General features: G+C 44.2%; 1 protein-coding gene across 1 annotated transcript in view; it reads right to left on the bottom strand.

Moving 5' to 3' along the window:
- The window catches only part of CCDC102B (coiled-coil domain containing 102B), a 567334-nt gene that overhangs the window by 369645 nt on the left and 179434 nt on the right, over positions 1-18255 (bottom strand). The window contains exon 5 of the mRNA XM_038746894.1: positions 13049-13165. Coding sequence (XP_038602822.1) covers positions 13049-13165 — 117 coding nt within the window. The remainder of the gene's footprint in view (positions 1-13048; positions 13166-18255) is intronic.

The raw sequence follows: 18255 nt of genomic DNA, 5'->3' as shown, positions 1-18255 counted from the left end.
TGATCCCAGAAATGGGCTGTAATCTAAAATGACCTCTAGATCTCTAACCACATTTGCTGCCCCAAATTCTGACTCATTGAAATTAAAGGCAAGGAAGTTCACCATCTAGGCTGCATTTTGGGAATTTGATTGATCAAAGTACAGCTGCAATTATACTACCCAAAAGTAAACTCTAGTCCCGGCCTGAGTCTAAACGACTTACATTCTACCATGCTGAGATCTAGAGAGCCAAGGTCAGAACCAGGCATGATAAGCCATCGTTTTTCAGACTTCAATCAGTTTTAGGTCTTCACTCTGCCTCAGATGCACAGAGATTATGAAATGATGAGTACCAGTTCTATTTCCTTCGGGATGTTCACCTGGGGTTTGAGTGGACATACAACTACAATAGAACTTTGGGCAGTAGATGACTCCAGAATGAAATCAATTAATCAATTGTATTTATTGAGTGCTTACTATGTGCAGAGCACTGTACTAAGCACTTGGGAGAGTGTGCCACAACAGCATTAGGAGATGCATTCCCTGCTCATAACGAGTTTACAGTCTAGAGGGGAAGACAGACATTAATACTAATGAATAAGTAATTTATGGTATATAATTTAAAGATATGTATGTAAGCACTGTGGGGTTGAGGGAGGAGTGTGTAAAGGTCACAGATGGCAGTGCATAGATGATGCAGAAGAGAAAGCAAGCCTGGGAAAAGAGGGCTTCACTGGGGAAAGCTTCTTGGGGGAGATGTGACCTTAAGAATGCTTTGAAGATGGTCTGGAGTATACGGAGGTGAAGGGAGGTCCAGGCTAGGGGGAGGACATGATAAAGGGGATGGCAGTAAGATAGATGAGATTGGGGCACAGTGAGTAAGCTGGTAGGAGGAGATCAGTAAGTTAAGATAGGATGGGGCAAGCTGACAGTGATTTAAAGTTAATGCTAGGGTGTTTCTGTTTGAGCGGAGGTGGATGGGTAGCCATTGGAGGTTCCTGAGTGGGGAACAGTTTTGTCGATAAATGATTCATGCAGCAGAGTTAAGTATGGATTGGAATGGAGAAAAACTGGAGGCTGGGAAGTCAGCAAGGAGGCAGATGCAGTAGTCAAGGTGGGATGGGATAAGTGATTGGATTGGCAAAGTGGCAGTTGAGATGGAGAGGAAAGGGCAGATATGAGCAATGTTGTGAAGGTAGAATTGACAAGATTTGGTGGCAGATTGAATATGTGGGTGGAATGAGAGAGATGAGGCGAGAGTAACTCCAAGGTTATGGGCTTGTGAGGGAGGGAGGATAGTGATAGTGTCCACAGTGATGGGAAAGACAGAGAAAGGACAGGGTTTGGGTGGAAAGCTAAAGAGTTCTGTTTTAGTTGTGTTACATTTTAGGTGATAGGAGGACATCCAAGTGATATGTCTTAAAGGCAGGAGGAAATGTGAGATTGCAGGGAAAGAGAGAGGTCAGGCCTGGAAATGTAGATTTGGGAATCATCTGCATAGAGATGGTACTTGAAACTATGGGAGTGAATGAGTTCTTCAAGGGAGTGGATGTAGAGGAAGAATATAAGGGGATCTAGAACTGAACCTCGAGGGACCCCCCGTGTCAGAAGGTGAGAGGCAGAGGAGGAGCCAGCAAAAAAGATTGAGAAGAAGTGGTCAGAGATATAGGAGGAGAACTAGGAGAGGACAGCGTCAGTGAATCCAATGTTGCATAGAGTTTCAAGGAGAAAGGATGGTGTACAGTGTCCAGGGCTGCTGAGAGACCTAGGCAGATCATTAGTTACCTTAGAGAGGTCTGTTTCTTTTGGAGTGAATAATAATAATAATGATGGTATTTGTTAAGCACTTACTAAGTGCCAAGCACTGTTCTAAGCCCTGGGGTAGGTACAAGATTATCAGGTTGGCCCACATGGGACTCACAATTTTAATCCCCATTTTGCAGATGAGGTAACTGAGGCACAGAGAAGTTAAGTGACTTGCCCAAAGTCACACAGCTGACTAGTGGCAGAGCCAGGATTTGAACCCATGACCTCTGACTCCCAATCGTGGGCTCTTTCCACTAAGCCACGCTGCTTCTCTTTTGAAGGGGTAGAAGCCATACTGGAGGAGATCTAGGAGAGAATTGGAGGATAGGAAGTGGCAACAGCAAGTGTAAACAACTCTTTCAAGAAGTTTGGAGAGAAAAGGTAGGATGGAAACAGGGCGATAACTGGAGGGAGCCATGGGGTCAAGAGAAGGTTTTTTTATTTTATTTTAAGGATAGGGGAGTCATAAGCATGTCTGAAAGCAGTGGAGAAGCTGTTAGAAAATAACGGCCAGTTGAAGATAATAATAATAATGATGATGGCATTTATTAAGCGCTTGCTATGTGCAAAGCACCGTTCTAAGTGCTGGGGAGGTTACAAGGTTATCAGATTGCCCCACGGGGGGCTCACAATCTTAATCCCCATTTTACAGATGAGGTAACTGAGGCACAGAGAAGTTAAGTGACTTGCCCAAAGTCACACAACTGACAATTTGCAGAGCGGATGGCAGTCAAGGAGGACAGATGAGTCCTTTAAAAAGGTAAGAAGGGATGGGGTCAGAAGCACAGGTAGAGGTGGGTTGATTTAGAGAGAAGCTGAGGACTCTCATCTTGTGTTACTGCAGGGGACATAGGGAGAGTCAAAAGAGTGGAGGAGGGGATTGGAGAGGGGCTGGGGAGATTTTAGGGAGATCATGCCTGATAGTTTCAATTTTGCTAATGAGATATGTTGCCAGGTCATTAGGGTAAAGAGATGGTGGGGGTGGGGAGGACAGGAGGTTTGAGAAGGCAGTTAAATGTCTGGGGCATTAAATAGCTGGGGCAGTGGCATGAATTAGGAAGGAGAAGTATTGTTGTTGGGCAGAGGAGAGGGCCAAAATGAAGCAGAAAAGAAAGATTCTAAGATGGCTAAGGTCAGATTTTTCTGGATTTCCTCCAACTTGCTCCATAACTCAGGCACAAGAGCAGAAAAAGTGGATTGTGGAGGTGAACCATTTCATTCATTCATTCATTCAATCGTATTTATTGAGTGCTTACTGTGTGCAAAGCACCGTATTAAGCGCTTGGGAAGTACAAGTTAGCAACATATAGAGACGGTCTCTACCCAACAACAGGCTTACAGTCTAGAAGGGGGAGACAGAGAACAAAACAAAATATGTGGACAGGTGTCAAGTCATCAGAACAAATAGAATTAAAGCTAAACGCACATCATTAACAAAATAAATAGAATAGTAAATATGTACAAGTAAAGTAAATAGAGTAATTAATCTGTACAAACATATGCAAACCAGCATTGTAGGTTAGTGGTACGAGACCAGTGGAGGGACAGGGGAGCAACGGAGTTCAATTCAGGGAAGAGGGTGATTTTGAGTGTGTCAATTTGTGATTCAGGAGAAGGTAGTTTGGGTGTGAAGATCAAATTAGGTAGGATGGCTGTAGAGTAGTGGAGGGGGTCAAAAGAACAGAGGAGTTCTCTGTCGGGGGAAAAGGACAGATTTATGGGGGTGGTGGTTGTATGGGAAAGAGAGCAGGTGAGGAGATTGTGGGCAGATAGAAGGATATCAGAACTGGTGAGGGTAGAGATTGAAAAGTTACTGGAGGTTATTAAATCAAGTGCGTGCCCAAGTTGGTGAGTGTGGGAGGTGGGGTGGAGCAGAAGGTCATTAGATGGCGTAGTGGATAGAGCCCGGGCCTGGGAGTTAGAAGGTCATGAGTTCAAATTCTGGTTCCACCACTTGTCTGCTGTGTGGTCTTGGGCAAGGCACTTCCCTTTTCTGGGCCTCAGTTACCTCATCTGTAAAATGAGGATTGAGACTGTGAGCCCCATGTGGGACAGGGACTGTGTCCAACCTATTTGTTTGTATCCACCCCAGCACTTAGTACAGTGCCTGGCATATAGTACGCGCTTAACCAATACCATCATCATCATTGGAATAAAGAAGTGAGAGGAGGTGGACCGGGGAAGGATCAGAGGGGACATTCATGTGAATATTGAAGTACCCAAGGATCAATGTAGGGATGGAGAATGAGAAAAAGAATGTGAGAAAGGGATCAAAAATGGTTAAAAAAGTTGGAGGTGAGACTTGGGGTGGGGGCCGGTAGACGACTGTTCCTAGAATGTGGAGTGGGTGGTAGAGGCAGATGACATGGGCTTCGAAGGAAGGGAAAGAGAGGGATAGGGGAGGTGGAATACAGCACTTGGGCGTGAGAAGGAAGCTGACACCACCGCCTTTCCCAGTGATTCCGGGGGAATGGAAGAAGATGAGTCCCCCTTAAGAGAGAGCGGCAGGGAGACCACATCATGTGGGGAAAGCTGGGTTTCAGGGAAGGCGAGGAGGGGCAGTGATGGGGTCAGGAACAGGTCAGTAATGAAGGGATGCTTCGCCATGATGGAGCAGGGGAGTTCCACAGGCCAAACCTGGCTGAGGCTATGGGGAGGGGTTGGGGATGGGGATGATATGAGGGGTGGGAAGGGGTTGAATGAAGGTGAGATGGTCGGGGGCGAGGAGGGGTAGGTGTTGGGGGGATTAAGGGGGTGATGGGACAGGATGACCAGGATGGGGTGAGGGAGGGGTATCGCAAGGGGTGGGGAGGGGGCTGGATGAGAGTGGAGGGCTGGCCTGTGGGGAGGGGGATGATACAAGCCTGGAGACCCCCGCTTCCCTGTTTCAGGGCACCCAGGAAATGGGGAAGGAGTTTTTTCTACTGACTGCATTTCACCCTCCCAAGAGTTTAGTACCATGCTCTCCACAAAATGAGTGCTCAATAGATACCATTGATTGATTGATCGAATGGATCCCGCACATGAGTGCCCCATGCCCAGCCAGCTGTCTGGAGCAGCTCCTAGAGTGGTTTCAATCAACATCACCCGGTGGATAGGTCAGTATGCTGGGGAAGGAGGGAGGGCCAATCAATCAGCCAGTGGTATTTACTGACTGCTTACTGCATACAGAGGACTGAACTAAGCACTTGGGAGAGTACAATTTAGCAGAGTCGGAAGATGCTTTCCCTCCAGGGGAAAATATAGAGAAAGAAGAAGAATCCACTTCTCCTGAAGAGAAAAAAACTGAGGAAAAAAGAAAGGATCAATGAGGCAGAAATGGTACCTGAAAAGTAATGACCTGAAAAAGGAGGTTGGCTCTTAGAGAGAGATGTTGGCCTCATTTCCTGCCTGTGAGAGCAATCCCCAGCACAGAGAAAATTGCAGCCTGCAGACTCAGGAATGAGGCTCGAATGCTGTTGGGGATAACCTTGCTTCCAAACAAGCCCGCTGGCCACACCAGAGACCCAGACAGGCGTCACCGCCCCCCTCACCAACACTTCCTGGACCCACCCTCGATGGTTCGACAATAGATGACTGGATACCGCCCTTCTCCTTTTCTCCTATGTCAATTCTGTCTTCATGAATCTTCCTTCACCTTGTCCTGTGGCCTGACTCCATCCCATCGTCTTTGTCAATCGATGGATGGAATTTTTGGAGCAGTTACTCCGTGCAGCACAACTGTCTTTAATGCTGCTATAACATCTTATTGTTTCATCACTCCTGACTCGTCTCTTTCCGATTCCCCTCTTCCCCACTTATACTCTTAGGTTGTGAGACTCTTGAGGTCCAGAGACTCACAATTGATGGCTCCATTAAAAAGCGAGACACAAGCCCCCCGGGGGCCACCGCCTACCTGTTTCAGGGACCCCAGGGACGGAAGAAAGGGAGGCAGGGACCAGATAAATCAGCTCAGATGTATTTTCCCAAGAGCTTAGTACAGGGCTCTGTACAAAGTGCTCAGCGCATAGAGCAGTATAATGCACATAGAATGTGCTTAAGAAGTATATCATTACTATTACTACTACTACTACTACAGAGCAATCAATCAATCAATTAATCAGTGATATTTACTGAGCATTTGGTGTGCTCAGAGCACCGAACTAAGTGCTTGGGAGAGTATAATAGGGTTTTTAATGATACTAATAATAATTATGATATTTGTTAAGCAATTACTATATGCCAGGCACTGTACTAAGTGCTGGGGTGGAAACCAAGCAAATTGGCTTACACACAGTCCCTGTCCCATATGGGGCTCACAGTCTCAATCCCCATTTTACAGATGAGGTAACCGAGGCCCAGAGAAGTGACGTGACTTGCCCAAGGTCACACAGCAGACAAGTGATGAGCAGGATTAGAACCCATGCCGTTCTGACTCCCAAGCCCATGCTCTATCCACTATGCCACGCTGCTTCTCTTTGTAGACTTGGTCCTTGCCCTCAAGGAACTTACAATCTAGGGGAATCAATCAAGTAATTGAAGACTTACTTGAGCCAATACTATGTACAGAGCACTGTACTAAGTGCTTGAGAAAAGTACAATACAATGGAGTTAATTGACACAATCTCTGCCCACAAGGAGCTTGTGGTCCAGAGGGATGCCCCTTGGCAGAGCCCAGTAGTCTCCAGTGGCCCAATGTGTCTGTTTATTGTTATAGAGAGAAGCAGCATGGCTCAATGGAAAGAGCATGGGCTTTGGAGTCAGAGGTCATGGGTTCAAATCCCGGCTCTGCCAATTGTCAGCTGTGTGACTTTGGGCAAGTCACTAAACTTCTCTGACCCTCAGTTACCTCATCTGTAAAATGGGGATTAAGACTGTGAGCCCCCCATGGGACAACCTGATCATCTTGTAACCTCCCCAGTGCTTAAAACAGTGCTTTGCACATAGTAAGTGCTTAACAAATGCCATTATTATTATTATTATTATTATAGCATACTCTCCCAAGCACTTAGTACATTGCTTTGAACACAGTCAGTGCTCAATAAATACAACTGAATGAATGAATGACGATGAAAACTGACCCCCTCACCACCATGACGGGCGGCAGCATTGCTTTACAAAGGCCCTCTGGCATCTGGAAAGGTGAATCAATCAACCGATCAGTGGAATTTATTGAGCGTTTACTGTGCGCAGAGCCCAGTTCTAAGCTTGGGAGAGTACACTACAGCCGAATTGGTAGACACAACCTTTGACCACAAGGAGCTTGCAATTTAAAAATAATTAAAATAATGATGATGATGGAATTTAAGGGCTTACTATGTGTCAAGTACTGTTTTAGGCGCTGGGGTAGATTCAAGCTAATCTAGTTGGACATAGTCCATGTTCCACATTAATCTCCATTTTACAGATGAGCGAACTGAGGCACAGAGAAGTTAAATGATTTGCTCAAGGTCACATAGCAGACAAATGGCATAGCCAGTTTTAGAACCCAGGTCTTTACAACTCCCAGGCCGTGCTCTCCCCTCTAGGCCACGCTCTATCAGCTGGTGTATTAAAACACTTCTCCCCTCACTTTGAAAGTAGTAAGGTGCTAAGCTTCGGTATTGTCCCCTACTCTGTTCTCTGGGAACAGAGAGCTACATTTGTGCCTCCTGGTTTCAAGATGAAATATGACTGTCTCTGTGAATTTTTATTTTTTGCTCTTTGAAGCCTGTCTCATTAAGCCATATGGGAAAGTAGAAAGATGACTGAAGAACCTATTTTTTCCAGCTTTGTTTCTGTCACTGCTATTAATGGTTATTGATGAGCAATTGTGCCCTCAAAATATGTGTAAAGAAAAACATTAAGAAAGGACCAGAATTTTAACTCTCTTCTCATGCTTCTCAAATCCTGCTGTGATTGTTTATTTACCTTTTTGTGCTGTTCCTTCTGTAACGCAATGACAGCCTCTCAATCATCCCATCTCCTGTTTTGCGCATCAATTCATCTCTTCGGCCAATGGTAAAAAATGGATTTTTTTTTATCGACGATGGCTTTGGCCGGTGCAGTGGGAGAGGAACACAGTGAGAATGGACATGGGTGATCAGTAAATGTCAACCGTTCTAGCAAGTGGGCAAATATATAGGCTAGGGCAAGACCTCTGGAGGAAGGCAAATCCTAAAAGCGCCTTCTTCACCCAGCCACCACCAAAAAGTCGTTCACTGCTCCCAGCTACAGGCTCAGTGCCCAACCCAAGCTTGATGTGGGCTTGGAGTATTGCTACTTTCCAAGTGCTTAGTACAGTGCTCTGCACACAGTAAGTGCTCAATAAATACGATTGAATGAATGAATGAATGTGTTTGTTATATTTTTATACTGTAGTCTCCCAAGTGCTTAGTATAGTGTTCTGCACCCAGTAAGCACTCAATAAATATGATTGCTTGATTAATTGTCAGGAATTTCCTTCCCTTTCCCTACCTCACCACTCCTAGACACTCAGTCTGACTCAGAACTCGAGGTGGATTGTTCTGAAGTCTTTTCTTCTAGAAAAAGAAGGCCAGGGTATAAGAAATAACGAAAACATATCTGGGGGCATTACCCTGTGCTATTTACTTATCAATTTAGCCTCCTATATCGTTCTGAGAAGCAGCGTGGCTCAGTGGCAAGATCTCGGGCTTGGGAGTCAGAGGTCATGCGCTCTAATCCTGGCTCCTCCACTTAGCTGTGTGACCTTGGGCAAGTCACTTCACTTCTCTGAGCCTCAGTTCCCTCATCTGTAAAATGGGGATTAAGACTGTGAGCCCCATGTGGGACAACCTGATCACCTTGTATCCCCCCGCCCCCAGTGCTTAGAACAATGCTCTGCACATAGTAAGTGCTTAACAAATGCCATCATTATTATTCTGAAATAATCATTGCTGTATAGCTCATCTCGAAACTGTAAGCTCATTGTGGGCAGGGTATGTGTCTGTTTATTGCTAGTTTACACTTTCCCAAGCACTCAGTACAGTGCTTTGCTCACAGGAAGCACTCAATAAATACGGTTGAATGAATGAAAGAATGAATGATTTTCTTCATGATGAGAAACAGCAATTCTAAGAGTGACCGCCACGTGAACTGGAGATTCATTTCTCTTCAACAGCAAGTTATTCACAACAGAAGATGCCTAAGGCAGCTTGCTTCAGCGAAGTACAGAACAGCTGTTCAGAAGTTAAACACATCAACACAAAGCAAAAATCAATACAGCCCTATTAGCATTCAAAATAATTGTTAAGCAACTGCCTGTGCTTCCCGGGAATTTCTGTGAAGATGAAATCGAGAAAATCTTGCTAAACATTCAGACTTTAAAATGACCCACTCCTCAGTCTTGACAATGAAGCTGGACTGAAAGGTCCTGATGGGAATAAGGACTTAGAAAGAAAGGTCTCTGTTCCAACAAGAGTCAGAATCTAAGTATCAAATATGATTTAGGTTGAAAATAGCATCCAAATGCTCCTTCCGATTGGAAATGGAATCCGGATCATGAGAAAACCCTAGAAGGTAGAAAAAGCCCAGATGAATTCATTATAGAAGTTGAAGTGATGACTCTCTGAAACAGTACTTGTGCTCTGGCTACTATGACAGATTGATCTGAGGCACTCTGTTTCAAAGACATGGGCCCAATCACTAGAATGGAAAATAGTATGTTTTACACACTACTGAAAATAATGTATTTTTTAAAAAATTCCCAGCAGTATGGGGTCTTGACGATCAGACGAAAAACTGGAGAAATGAAGATTAGGCTAGGCCAGGGTTGATGGCGGGAGTAGTTCTGTTTAATAATGTATCTGTAGATAACAATTTACCTGCTTTTTCTCTGTTACATTCAATTTCTACCACTTTGGGCCTCGTCACAGTCCTATAATTTCAAAAACGAATTAAGTTCATGCCTGCTTCTGCAAGCTGACCATAACCAAATCTCTCAATTTGGTTATTGTTCCAGATCAAGTTCTGATTCCAGTCACCTAACTTCACACCCAGTAAAATATCTTGAGTCGAGGGGAAACTAGAGAAGCAGCAAGGCAAAGTGGACAGAGTCAGAAGGTCATGGGTTCTAATTCTGGCTCTACCATATGTCTGATGTGTGACCTTGGGCAAGTTACTTTACTTCTCTGGCCTCAGTTACCTCATCTGTAAAATGGGGACTGAGACTGTGAGCTCCTTGTGGGACAAGGACTGTGTCCAACTTGATTTGCTTTTATCTGCCCAGCATTTAGTACCATGCCTGACACAGTAAGTGCTTAACAAATACCAGCCATTATTATTATTTGTAATAATACTATCATTATTATTATTATCAGAAATTCATCAGGAGAAACTTGGGCTGGGAGTAGGGAGAGATGCGTATGAAGAGTAAATTGGGCACGAAAGAATAGTGTCATATAATTTAGCTATCCTCTAGACTGTAAGATCCTCATGGGCAGGGAAAATGTCTACAACTCTGTTTTAGTGTATTCTCTAAGTGCTGAGTACAGTGCTTTGCACACAGTATATGCTCAATGAATACCACTGATTGATTATCCAGAGCTTATTCATGATAAATCATCATCATCAGTGGTATTTATTGTGTACTTACTATGTGCCAAGGACTGTCCTAAGCACTTGGGAGAGTACAATGCTATAGAATAGACAGCTCCTTTCCCTGTCTACTGCAATAACCCTGTGTTTAAAGAGCACAAAGCAGTGGCAATCATTCCAGTTATTTCTCTCCAGATACATGGCCAATATGTCCTTGATCTGTGTCTCATTTTATTTCTCCTCATCTCCTGATCTTGTCAGAATCTCTGGTCAAGTGGAACCATTTCTTCCCCGTTGTGGCCTGCTGGTCAATCAGTCAATCATATTCACTGGGTTCTTATTCTGTGCACAGCCCTGAAATAAGTGCTTGGGAGAGCACAATATGACAATAAACAGACAGCTTCCCTGCCACAACAAGCTTACAGTTTAGAGGGGGAGACAGATGTTAATATAAATAAATTACAGATATGTACCTAAGTGCTGTGGGACTGGGAGGAAGCAAGTCAAGATGACGCAGAAGGGAGTGGGGAAAGAGGAAAGGAGGGCTTAGGGAAGGTCTCTTGAAGGAGATGTGACTTCAATAGGACTTTGAAGGTGGGTGGAGACATTGTCTGGGAGGACGAATGTTCCAGACCAGAGGCAGGATGCAGGCAAGAGGTCAGTGGTGAGAGAGGAAGATCGAGGTATGGTGAGAGAATTAACATTAGAGGAGTGAAGTGTGTGGACTGGGTTATAGTAGGAAAGAAGCAAGGTGAGGTAGGAGGGTGCAAGGGGATTGAGTGCTTTAAAGCCAATGGTGAAGAGTTTCTGTTCATTGGAAGTTCTTGAGGAGTCAGGAAACATGACCTGAACATCTCTATTAAAAAGTGATCCAGGCAGTAGAGTGAAGTACAGACTGGAGTGGGAATTGGCAGTAGGCTGGGAGGTCAGCAAAGAGGTTGATACAGTAATCAAGGTGGGATTTGATAAGCGATTGGATTAATGTAGTCACAGTTTGAATGGAGAGGGAAAGGGTGATTTTAGCGATGTTGTGAAGGTAGAACCAACAGGATTTAGTGATGAATTGAGTATGTGGTCTTACTGTAACTGTCGTCTCTGAACAGTCCATGGTAGATCTCATTGTTTGTATTTCACTATGTCTTTAAAACCTTTGTTCTGTCCTCCCAACTTGGGTACCATAATAGTGAACTGTGTAGAACAGTGGGAATTACGGAGAAATCATTTCCGAATACTGGCTCTTTTCAAAAGCTACAATTTCCCTGAACAGTAAACTTGAGAGAAGCAATGTGGCTCAGTGGAAAGAGCACGGGCTTTGGAGTCAGCGGTCATGGGTTCAAATCCTGCTCCACCACTTGCCAGCTGTGTGACTTTGGGCAAGTCACTTAACTTCTCTATGCCTCAGTTACCTCATCTGTAAAATGAGGATTAAGACTGTGAGCCCCCTGTGGGACAACCTGATCACCTTGCAACCTCCCCAGTGCTTAGAACAGTGCTTTGCACATAGTAAGTGCTTAATAAATGCCATTATTATTATTATTATTAAACATTTCCCCTGTAAGCACCGATGTAAGAGAGTGCTCTCTCTCTCTCTCTCTCTCTCCCCAGATTTGATTTCCAGTCTCAAAAGTGCCAAAGTGTTCACTGACCTTTCTCCCTATCTAGTTTCTTTCAAATTAATTTCCAAGTGCACTAACAGTGAATGACGCCTGTCCCTCAGTCACGGAAGAGGAACACAGTAAGTGCTCAATAAATATGATTGAATGAATGAATGAATGAATGAATGAACAGACTTTCGGCAACAGGTTGGCCCTGTGTTTCCCCTCAGTCAAGAACAAAACCACCAAACCAAACTCCCTCCTCCTACCACCTTTTTCTCCCCTTAAAGCTTCCTTTATTTTTCCAAGATTTTTGACCATATGTTGAGAGGAAATTTTCTAAACACCTTTCCCCTTGTTAAGCAGGATTGTCTAGTTTACTGTAAACACATTTCTGATTTCCATTATCTTCCATTTCAGCAACCCAACATCCTAAAAATGCAGGCATGACTCTTAGAGAGTAAATGACTCAATGTTCCCTTCTATCTCCTGGAGAGATGACACCTCCTTTTTCATCCAGACAAGGAAACATGAGAAGTTTACAATCTGTGACAATTCTTCAATTTGTGGGGTGAAGAAACAGATGCTCTATACTGTTTTCCTAGACACGTAGCTCAAACATAAATTAAGAATAACCAAAATTACTTTCCCTTGCTTGCCCCTACCATGAGATTGCCTGCCTGCCAAGAATACCATTAAGCGCCCCAGAAATCCTACAGAACACGTATCCCATGTCCCCCAAATTTGACAATACCTTGCCATATCAAGTCTTATAACAGATTGAACTTTTAATGAGTTCTTCCTCCCACGCACCCCCACTGTGAGCTATGTGCTGGGCTCAGGAGCCTTTGGTAGTTTAATATTTAGTCTTTGTACTCTCCAAATACTTCTTTCCTGCTGCAAGCTGACACTGTAGCATTACATTAACTTCAGATCCCAAGCCATTACACATTTCTCTCTTTCACGTAGTTTCATGTTAAAGGAACATTCTCTCTAATGGATGAATGATTCACCCCTGTAAATGATTTGCATACACAGTTTATTTAAAAGACAAACGTAGGAAAATTAAACTCTAGTTCACACTGCTCCCTTAAGTGAAGAAGCCAGTAGAGGATGTGTATCTAGTTACTACACCCCACCCTTGATGAAATTACCTCTTCTCTCAGCTTGCAGATGGTTCTGTCCTTGCTGGTTTGAGAATCAGCCATATCCTCTCTAGCCTCAGAAATCCTCCCCACTTCATTCTGATGAAGGCCATGAAGTACGTTGAACTGAAAAACAGATAAAAGTGACTCGTTAAAGGAAGCCTCAAAGTGGGCTCCCATATCATTTTCTTAGTGGCAAATGTTGGCTATGCTCTCCACACGAATGGTTTTAATCAATTAATGGTGACTGAATGCTTACTGTGCACACAGCACTGTACTAAGCGCTTGGGAAAGTACAATACAATTGGGTTGATAGAAGCAATTCCTGACTCCAAGGATCTTCCAGTCTATGGAGGGAGACAGACAACTAATAGATCAGGGGTAGGGGATATAGTAGTGGAATAAAGAAATGTGCCTAAGTACTGTGGGGCTGAGGTGAGTATAAAAGTGTTTAAGGGGCACACGGACAAGAGCAGAGTCGATTCAGAGGGGAGGGAAGGTAGGGGAAATGAGGGCTTAGTCTGGGAAGGCCTCTTGGAGGAGTGGTAATTTTAGGAGCATTTGCAGCTGGGGAGAATAATGGACCATTGGTTGTGGAAGGGATGAGGGAAGCTCCAGGCTCAAAGGAGGCAAGGGGTCAGGAGGCAGGATAGACAACTTTTCAGGACCTTTTTACTTATAAATTTAAATGCATCAATTTCCCATCAATAGCCTGGGGAATTTTATGTACAGTCATGATCTGAAGAGTTCCAGTAAGGATGTTTTTATGCTTAATGACCCACAGAATAGGATCGCAGTGCAAACATGTTCTGTACATGGTAAAGCGTGAAAACAAAGACCTTGTGATTATGGTGCCGACAGACAGATGCAGGGAAAGTGAAATGTGGGTATTCCCAGGAAAGTGAAGAGAAGCCACTCCATCTTTCTTTCTGAAATGTCAAATGTCAGAAACACCACAGGAAGCTAATAAAATAAAATAATAAAAATGGCACAGTGGGTGAGGCTAGATTCGGACACATTTCAGAATTCACTACTAGTCACTTTACTCTGCCTTTCTCTTCATTGTTTGTATAATGAACCTGTGAAACACTCGGATTTGATGGATAAATGCATAAAATCTCTGCCCACTCCTTGTGTGTAGATGATTGCCACATCTATTATTCATGGTGACTGAATGCATGGCTGCAGTGTGCCGGCGTGTACCTCTAATTGCCAAAAAAAAGAACAAAACTGAATTGAAAATTAAAGTTCATTATTTATTTCCTTTATCCTCAATAATAAAAGTTAACCAAATATCACATATATTTAAACAGCCAAATGCCAGCAAAATGTAATGACATGAAAGGGGAAGAGAAACAAAAATACTACATGGGCCCCAAAGACCTCTATTTCTGTCTTCTAAAAGGAATGAAAATCTTAAAATTGAAATAGGCGAGTCTTCTTAGAAATTAGGGTAAGTACTATATATGGAAATACTGAGCTAAATTAGGAGTAATATTATTATTATTACTAATAAGAATGATGTTAGAAATAATGCTAATAATATTCATCCATTCATTCAATCGTATTTATTAAGCACTTACTATGTGCAGAGCACTGTACTAATCGCTTGGAAATTACAATGCACCAATAGAGAAAATCCCTGCCCACACCGGGCTTATAGTCTAGAAGGGGGGGAGACTGAAATCAAAACAAGTAAACAGGCATCGATATAAATAAATAGAATTATAGATCTATACATATAGACATAAGTGTTGTGGGCTGGGGGAAGGAGGGAAGAGCATAGGGAGCGAGTCGAGGTGACATGGAAGGGAGAGGGAGCTGAGGAAAAGGGGGCTGAGTCTGGGAAGACCTCTTGGCAAAAGTCGCCTTCAGAAGGGTTTTGAAGCCGGGGGAGAGTGACTGTTTGGCAGATTTAATGAGGGAGGGCACTCCAGGCCAGAGGGGGAGAGTGATTGTTTGGCAGATTTAATGAGGGAGGGTATTCCAGGCCAGAGGTAGGACATAGGCCAGGGGTTGGCGGAAAAACAGGCAAGATCAATCAATCAATCAATCATATTTATTAAGCACTTACTATGTGCAGAGCACTGTACTAAGCGCTTGGGAAGTACAAATTGGCAACATATAGAGACAGTCCCTACCCAACATTGGGCTTACAGTCTAAAAGGGGGAGACAGAGAACAAAACCAAACATACCAACAAAATAAAATAAATAGAATAGATATGTACAAGTAAAATAAATAAATCAATAAGTAGAGTAATAAATATGTACAAACATATATACATACACACAGGTGCTTTGGGGAAGGGAAGGAGGCAAGATGGGGGGGATGGAGAGGAGGACGAGGGGGAGAGGAAGGAAGGGGCTCAGTCTGGGAAGGCCTCCTGGAGGAGGTGAGATCTCAGCAGGGCCTTGAAGGGAGGAAGAGAGCCAGCTTGGCGGATGGGCAGAGGGAGGGCATTCCAGGCCAGGGGGACGACGTGGGCCGGGGGTCGATGGTGGGACAGGCGAGAACGAGGCACGGTGAGGAGATTAGCGGCGGAGGAGCAGAGGGTGCAGGGTGGGCTGTAGAAGGAGAGAAGAGAGGTGAGGTAGGAGGGGGCGAGGTGATGGACAGCCTTGAAGCCCAGGGTGAGGAGTTTCTGCCTGATGCGCAGATTGATTGGTAGCCACTGGAGACTTTTGAGGAGGGGAGTAACATGCCCAGAGCATTTCTGGACAAAGACAATCTGGGCAGCAGCGTGAAGTATGGATTGAAGTGGAGAGAGACACGAGGATGGGAGATCAGAGAGAAGGCTGATGCAGTAGTCCAGCCGGGATAGGATGAGAGCTTGAATAAGCAGGGTAGATGAAGGCACAGTGAGAAGGTTAGCAGCAGAGGAGCGGAGTGTGCGGGCTGGAATGGAGAAGGAGAGAAGGGAGGTGAGGTAGGAAGGGGCAAGGTGATGGAGAGCTTTGAAGCCAATAATGAGGAGTTTTTGTTTGATACAGAAGCTGATAGGCAACCACTGGATATTTTTGAGGAGAGGGGTGACATGCCCTGAACGTTTCTGTAGAAAGATAATCCAGGCAGTGGAGTGAAGTATGGACTGAATAGAGAAGCAACATTTCCTAGAGGGAAGAGCACAGGCCTGGGACTCAGAGGAGAACCTGGGTTCTAATCCTAAATCTTCCACTTTGTTATGCAACCTTAGACAAGTCACTTAACTCATCTGTGTCTGTTATTTCATGTGCAAAATAAGAAATTAGATTGGGAGCTTCATGTAGGACGTGAACTGTGTCCAACCTAATTATGTTGTAACTACTCCAGCTCTTAGTACAGTGCCTGGCACATAGTTAGCACTTTAAAATGCTATAAAAATGATTATAACATTGGCTGGGCACCTATACTGTACATATAAGTACAGAGAAGCAGTGTGGCTCAGTGAAAAGAGCACAGGCTTTGTAGTCAGAGGTCATGGGTTCAAATCCTGGCTCTGCCACTTGTCAGCTGTGTGACTTTGGGCAAGTCACTTCACTTCTCTGGGCCTCAGCTACCTCATCTGTAAAATGGGGATGAAGACTGTGAGCCCCCCGTGGGACAACCTGATCACCTTGTAACCTCCCCAGTGCTTTAGAACAGTGCTTTGCACAGAGTAAGTGCTTAATAAATGCCATCATTATTATTATTATTTTATATAAAGTGTGCAATAAATTGAAAAGAGATCCTAACCACATCGTGGTTGCATGGTAATGTAAACCCATAAAAATGTCTATCAAATATCCAAACAACCAAATAATTAGTAATTACAGTACTTGCAAAGCACTTACCATGTGCCAAGCACTGCTCTAAACAATGCGGTAGATACAAGTTAATCAGTATGGACACAGTTCCTGTCCCACATGAGGCTCACAGTCCAAGTAGTTGAGAGTAGGACTGAATCCCCATTTTACAGATAAAGTAACTGAGGCCCAGAGAAGTGAAGTGACTTGCCCAATGTCACACAGCAGACACATGGCAGAGTGGCATTAGAACCCAGGTCCTTCTGGCTCCCAGCCCTGTGCTCTACCCAGCATGGCTCAGTGGAAAGAGCACAGGCTTTGGAGTCCGAAGTCATGGATTCAAATCCTGGCTCCACCAATTGTCAGCTGTGTGACTTTGGGCAAGTCACTTGACTTCTCTGGGCCTCAGTTCCCTCATCTGTAAAATGGGGATGAAGACGGTGAGCCCTGCGTGGGACAACCTGATGACTCTGTATCTCCCCCAGCACTTAGAACGGTGCTTGGCACATAGTAAGCGCTTAATACATGCCATTATTATTATGGGGAAGCAGCGTGGCTCGGTGGAAAGAGCAGGGGCTTTGGGTCAGAGGTCATGGGTTCTAATCTCGGCTCCACCACGTCTGCTCTGTGACCTTGGACAAATCATTTAACTTCTCTGAACCTCAGTTACGTCACCTGTAAAATGGGGATTAAGACTGTGAGCCCCACATGGGACAACCTAATCACCTTGTATCCCCCCCCAGCACTTAGAATAATGCTTTGCACATAGTAAGTGCTTAACAAATGCCATCATAATTATTATTATTATTGCCTACTAGACCACACTGCTACTACTGAAAATAGCACAGAATGGAGTTTTGAGAGACCCAGGTCTACTACTAGATCAATCAACCAATATTATTTATCAAGCGCCTATTGTGTGCGGAGTGCTTTGGAGAGTTTATAGACATATTCCCTGACCACAACAAGCTTACATCAGTCTGAGAGTCGATCGTATTTATTGAATTTATTGAATGCTTACTGTGGGCAGAACACTGTACAAAGCTCTTGGGAGAGTACAGTACAACAAAGAACAGACACGTTCCCTGCCCACATTGATCTTATAGTCTAGAGGGGGAGACTCACATTAATATACAGAGTGGATAGAGCATGGGCCCGGAAGTCAGAAGGTCATGGGTTCTAATCCTGGCTTTTCCACACTTATCTGCTGTGTGACCTTGGGCAAGTCACTTCATTTCTCTGTGCTTCAGTTGCTGCATTGGTAAAATGGGGATTGAGACTTTGAGCCTCATGTAGGACAGGGACTATGTCCAACCCAACTTGCTTGTTCACCCCAGCACTTATTATGGTGCATGACACATAGTAATTGCTTAATTAATATGAAAAGTATTATTATTATATAAATAAATAACAGATATGTACATAGGTACTGTGTGGCTGGGAGTGGGGAGAA

This window comes from Tachyglossus aculeatus, chromosome 5, assembly GCF_015852505.1.
Source record: "Tachyglossus aculeatus isolate mTacAcu1 chromosome 5, mTacAcu1.pri, whole genome shotgun sequence".
Taxonomy (NCBI): domain Eukaryota; kingdom Metazoa; phylum Chordata; class Mammalia; order Monotremata; family Tachyglossidae; genus Tachyglossus; species Tachyglossus aculeatus.
This window is presented reverse-complemented; position numbering and strand designations above follow the sequence as displayed.